Source organism: Spermophilus citellus (assembly GCF_964194105.1).
Source record: "Spermophilus citellus genome assembly, chromosome: 10".
NCBI classification, from domain to species: Eukaryota; Metazoa; Chordata; class Mammalia; order Rodentia; family Sciuridae; genus Spermophilus; species Spermophilus citellus.
In genome coordinates, this window is record NC_138197.1 from 106763263 (window position 1) to 106769220 (window position 5958).

General features: G+C 48.1%; 1 protein-coding gene across 2 annotated transcripts; it reads right to left on the minus strand.

Moving 5' to 3' along the window:
* Nucleotides 1-303: 303 nt before the first annotated feature.
* On the minus strand, nt 304-4562 carry DUSP6 (dual specificity phosphatase 6). Of its 2 annotated transcripts, XM_081311522.1 has the most exons (3): nt 3695-4562; nt 2816-3253; nt 304-1793 (listed from the first exon to the last, which is right to left on the minus strand). In XM_081311522.1, exons 1-3 carry the CDS (start codon nt 4092-4094, stop codon nt 1486-1488), a joined length of 1146 nt encoding a protein of 381 aa, XP_081167648.1. In that variant the 5' UTR covers nt 4095-4562; the 3' UTR covers nt 304-1485. The 2 variants fall into 2 exon arrangements, with proteins under 2 accessions (XP_081167648.1, XP_081167649.1); XM_081311523.1 differs by lacking the exon at nt 2816-3253.
* Between the last annotated feature and the right edge of the window lie 1396 nt (nt 4563-5958).

Below are 5958 nucleotides of genomic sequence, written 5' to 3' on the forward strand. Positions count from 1 at the left end.
GTAGACCTCAGCAAGGTATATGCCATGACATCCTTTTTCTTTGGGGGCAATAATATTTGAAATAATCCTAAATATATTCAGTATAAAATATAAACATGATATAGTCAATCCATTCTATGATGCCATTTTGATTTGAAGCAAAACATGAATTTCATAAACTGTACCTAAGAAACAGGCTAGAAACAGCTTAAAAATAAAAACTTTATCCAGCTATTCCTACAAGCCAATTAATTATCAGGCCCTATCAGGCCCTGGCTGAAAATTTTCTAAGTCACTCCATATGTAGATACAACTAGAAACACATTCAATAGCCAAAATAGTTATTTATTAATAATTTAAGGTTTTACATTCTTATAATAAATTCCAGCTCAAAACTTTACACCACGAACGTAATGGAGCAACTTAATTCTCCCTTCTTCACAATCAGATGCATTCCACCTATTGAATGGGTACCCATGCTCTCACACACACTTCCAGTTTTATACAAATTAAAAAAAAAAAAAAAGGAAATAAACCAACCCAAAGTATTGCGTTTGAGGTGACACTCCCTGAAGAATTTTGTACAGAGGTAATAAACTGTTTAGCACAGCTGAACTTTAAAAAAAAAAAAAGTGAGCCCATGATTTTGGTGTCTGTCCAAGATATCCCCTTTTAAGACAACATAAGCCAATATATTTACAAAGATAAGGCATAGTCAAACTACATTAAGAGAAAAAAATCACAAGGAAAATATATGAAAGACTGAAGACTGCACCATAACAAGGTCTTAGTGATAATGTCCATGAAAATGTCATCAGAATTGGTACAATAAAGTCAAGCATGCTGCAAATATACCCTTTGGATTAGAAAAGAGCAAAATGTTCCTTTTTTTGTTTGTTTTAAGAAGTGGCATACTGCTCTTTCTCCCTTTGGATCATTTTAAACCCATCAAATAAAAAAAAAATACAATCCAAACAAACATTCTGTGAAGTGATTTAAGATCAAATATTTACAATAATCAAATGAAGTATCAAATTTTTTTCCCCAAAAACTGATACCACAAATACAGAGCTGAAATCTCTCTTTGGCTCCTCTATATGCAAAGTTGAATCAGTCTTCACTGAAGACAATATATAGTTAGTTCCAGATGCAAAAGGAAACAGCCATACAAGGCCCTAAAGAACACATGCTCCTAACCCTACCATTTGGTCCTACCCTATATACCTGGAAGTCCTCTGATTCCAGTCCCTGCATGGGTAGGCTGTACACATGGGTGCAGAGCAAACCTACTGCCTGTATTTAGACAGCGAGTCCTGTCCTTCCAAATAGAATGGACAAATCTCTCCTTTTGTAATAACCAATTCCACACTTGGTAACCTTGTCTAATACAGACAGCTGGTGACATTTTGACACCTGGGGCCACACACAAAGAAAGCAGCCCAGCTGACGCTGCCAAGAGAAACTGCGGAAGGAACAGACACATCTCAGCAAGATGTGTGGGGCCTTTCACGTGGATTGCAGGGAGTCCACTTGGTAGACATTCTGGTTGGAGGGGGTGGTAAAATAGAGCTGTTGTGCTGGAACCCGGTTGTCACAGGGGCTGCTGAGTCCCAGCGTCCTCTCGAAGTCTAGTAACTGGCCCATGAAGTTGAAATTAGGAGAGATGTTGGATTTCTTCATCTTGACAATGTCATAAGCATCATTCATGGACAGATTGAGCTTCTGCATAAGGTAAGCCACAGTCACAGTGACTGAGCGGCTAATGCCAGCCAAGCAATGCACCAAGACGCCACAGTTTTTGCCCCGGGCTTCATCTGTGAACACAAAAAGAAAAGCAATATTTCAGTAGGCTGAACACCACCCTTTGTCAATGAGTCTAAAACCTGAATGTGGAGGGGGGGTTATAAAACAATCGTGTGTGGCAGTTGAGCCCTGCAGGCAGCAGAAAATGTATTACTGAAATAAACATGTACACTGAACACAATTACATATTTCAGATATTTTCTGAAAAGAGAGCTTTTGTATTAAGTTTCTACCAACAAAAAACTCCTTAATGTGTGCATTCTTTGCCTCAGCATGTGAATACCAGAAACCCTGCAATATGTTCATGAATGCCTTTTATACAGACAAGCAGAGTGCAAGGGTCTATTAAATTATTCCCCAACTGTTGTACAGCTAACAATGGAGGTATTCAGGCATTTTAAAAGAGAGAGGGAAGTCACAGGGGACAGCCCATTAGGAGGAACAGGATGTCGACATGGCCTGAAAATGAGTTCCTTTGTAATAGGAAATGCACTACAATGCCTGGAGATTCACTTCTCCCAGGCTTCCAGCCCACAGTTCTTCCTGCCGGGATCAGGTTACCCACACTGTCTCACTGTTACCCCATATCACAGTATCACTCAACTGAATAACATTTAGCATTCATAGGGCTTTCCAACCACTAACTTGGTGTCCTAAAACAACTCCTAGGTCTTTTTAAATTACAAAGCAACACATCTACAGTGAATATTTCTATCCAGTCTTTTCCATCCTCACTCTCAGTTAAAAGACGGTGGGCAAAATCTGTTGTCTGATTCCTGTTAAATGCCTGAATTGAAAGATTCAAGAAACATGAGCATTTCAAAAGAGTGTTTCAGATGGATCTGAGGTCTGAAGACTTGTCAAAAGATACTTCTCTCCTTAGCGAGTACTAAACCAGAATTAAGAACGCCCGAGGAATATTAGATACCTGCCTGGGACAAATTAGCAAATAGCCAAGAACAATTAACAGCTCAAATTCTACGAATGGTTTTGCATTTAAAAGTCAAAAGCCAGGACAGTTAATTAGTCTCACCTATAAAAGAAATGGCCTCGGGGAAAAACTGGGACAAGTTTTGGCTCCAGTGATCCGAGATGGGGATTTGCTTGTATTTGAACTCTCCTGCGTTCTCAAAGAGATTGGGCAAATTGGGGGTGACATTCAAGATGTACTTGATGCCGAACTCCTCTAACACGTCCAAGTTGGTAGAGTCCTTGGCACAGCCCAAGTAAAGAAAGGGCAAGATCTCCACAGGGAAGGAAGGCTGGCTGTTGGACAGCGGGCTGCCATCCGAGTCCGTTGCACTATTGGGGTCTCGGTCCACGTCAGATTCAATGTCCGAGGAAGAGTCGGAGCTGATCCGCAGGCCCCCAAGCCCCAGCACTGGCAACGGCGGCGAGCTGCTGCTACACGAGCCGTCTAGATTGGTCTCGCAGTGCAGGGCGAACTCGGCTTGGAACTTACTGAAGCCACCTGCCAGAAGGAGAAAAGCAACAGTGTAACCCGAGATGCTGTAGTAGTTTTCACAGCTTGTGAGAACCGCAGCTGGGTGCAGGAACCACCAGGAACACCCTACGAATCACCTACGTGCATAGTCAAATGTAAGAGAAGACATTTCAGTGTGGACCTTTGGGAATGAAAGGAAGGGTCCCGGTCGTCTCCCCTGAAAACCTTATCTTTTTGAATCGGGAAACGCATAAAATGGCAACTTTTCCGAGTATTGAGAGGGCTGGCAGGGGCCAACATGCACCCCCAGGAACCTCTCTGGTCCTGCACATCTTAATTCAATGCGACTCAAGCGCCAAACTGGCGAAGCAAAAGCATTCAACCCGCGCGCCCAGCCTACAAGCTGGTAGCCCCGCATCCCTGCCCTGCCCTGCCCTGCCCCACGCGCTTAACCCCCGGGACGCGTACCTTCCAGGTAGAACGCCCGGCAGCCCTCGTCCTTGAGCTTTTTGAGCAGCAGCCCGAGCACAGACTCGCCGCCCGTATTCTCGTTCCAATCGCTGCTATTCTCGTCGTAGAGCACCACGGTGTCGGTGCCACACCGCCTGGTAAAGCGGTCCCGGTCCTCGCCGCGCGTGAAGAGCGCGCGCAACGGCAGGTTGCCCTTCTGCAGGCGCCGCAGCATGATGCCCGGGATGGCCACGTTGATGGCCGACTCGATGTGAGACGATTCGTACAGCTCCTGCGGCCGGCAGTCCATCAGCAGCAGCCGCTCGTTCCCCAGTTCCAGCTGCTCGTTGAGCCACGCTACTGTCTTGCTGATCGCCATTTCCGACGCGAAGGGCACGGGTCTGAGCGTATCTATCATGGGGGTCGAGTTGAGGGAGAGGGCGGGGTGCCTACCAGACGCCCCTCCGGGCTGGCATAGGCCGAGCGCGCTGAGCAAAGCCGCCGCTCTCGGAGCGGGGTTTAATTCAGCCTCACCTTTCCAAAACCGAGGCTAGCTAGCGGTTGGAGAAAGCGAGACTGAAGTGAAGCCCGCAGTCTCTGTAGCCGGCTGCAGCCGCTCGCTCTCGGAGTCAATGAATCTCTCTGAATGAAGCTGCCCAGACAGTTTTGTTCCTCCCCAGTGAATGAAATCCAATTAATTCGGACTCCTCGCTACTGAGAGAGGAGGGGAAAAGTCTAGAGGTTCCTAATCCCTCCCTACAAGACTGCACCTCAAATCCACCCAGGCGCCTTTCTCCCAGGATTATTCAAGACTCGATTTGCTCACTGTCCCTAGGACTCAGTCCTCGCACACCCCCAGCGCGAGGCAGCTCCTCAATGGATACAAACAGCGAGCGTCTCAATGGATACATTCTCCCAGCCAGCCAATGAGCGCGCTGCGGAAGGGGCTGTTGCCGTGGGGACGGGCCGGTTGGAACAGGTTGTGTTGATGAATTGTTAATGAGTTTGTCATTCACAAAAACGGAAAGGAATTTCCGCTCCGGATAAGCCCCAGTGCAAACAAGCTGCAACAGCGGGCTCCGCGGGAGGAAGGAGAAAGAAGAGGAGGCGGCGGTGGAGGAGGAGCAGGGCACATAAACCAGGGCACTTCAGTTGTCTCATGTTTCCTTCTGTTGAGAGTTCACACTTCGTGTCGGAACTTTTGCACACAAATGGTGCAATTAGCATGCACAAAAGCCCCTGTTTGCGACTTTCGTGCTCTCCAGCCTGCTTTAGGAAAACTTGTACCGACTTTCTTCCTTTTTATTCCCTTCAAACTCATTTGGACCCAAGTTCGCCTTAACCCCCCGCCCTCTTTTTTTGGCGGTGTGTGGCATTTGTTTGCCAATTTTAAAAGCCCGGCTCTGTTTGCTCTGATGTTCTTTTAGCTGAGGCTGTGTTGGGGCTGGTGAACTGCCTGGGCTTTAGTGACCGACGATGTGTTAAATGCTAATCCAACATCTTTAGAAACAAACCGGGATTTTGTTGAAACAACTTAAAGCAACCAAACGAACGTCTGGTTATCCAGAAAATCGAAAGCCTCCTCCCCGCCCCCAGCGTTTTGTTTTAAACAGTAGGGAGTGCAGCGCGGGGTAAAGCTCTTTGGGCAGTCTGAAGCTTTTATTCCTCTCTGGCAGCTGAAGCGTTATGAGCTATTGTTCTGGGGACCCAAGTCACCAAACTCCCGCCCCGCCACAGTGACCCACCACGCGTTGAGGGAGTCGTGCTCTTTAACGATTTCTGGGCAAGGAGTTCGGCTTCTGGCGGAAGAGCCGGTCTAGCAGGGCTGCCTGGGTTAAGTGCGCTAAAATGCGCCGAGCACAGCCAGCCTTCCCCGCCACCGGCGAGGCATTGAGAAATACTCCAGCAAAGCCCGCAGGCTACGGGGGCTCAATACGCTGGTTTAGAGACTGGATACTGTAGATGGGCAAGTCAAAGAGGTGCCTTCCTGCCCTGCCCCACCGCCCGCTCCTCTGCTCCCGTTGCCGCCCCCTCCCCTGTCCCGCGTAGAACGCCACAGGAGAACCATTCGCGCTTGCGCGCTGCGCTCCTTGCCACCGCCCCACTGCCCCCGCCTTCCCACCCGCGAGTTGGGAGGGGCGGGAGAGTGGGCTTTGTACCACCCGGTGGACACGTGCGGGCCTAAGTGCCTAACTCTGGATTCGATGGAGACCAGGGACTGGGGAGGGGGAGAGGGGAGTAAGAAATCTATGGGGAACCCTTGGCTCCCAAGTAGTGCGGGG

What these genes read in the sequence shown, in the direction of transcription:
- DUSP6 (XM_081311522.1), bottom strand. Translation starts at nt 4,094, where the DNA reads ATGATAGATACGCTCAGACCCGTGCCCTTCGCGTCGGAAATGGCGATC. An exon ending in CCGGGCGTTCTACCTGGAAG is followed by an intron (nt 3,254 to 3,694) that starts GTACGCGTCCCG and finishes TCCTTCTGGCAG; the next exon opens with GTGGCTTCAGTAAGTTCCAA. An exon ending in CGAGGCCATTTCTTTTATAG is followed by an intron (nt 1,794 to 2,815) that starts GTGAGACTAATT and finishes TTGTGTTCACAG; the next exon opens with ATGAAGCCCGGGGCAAAAAC.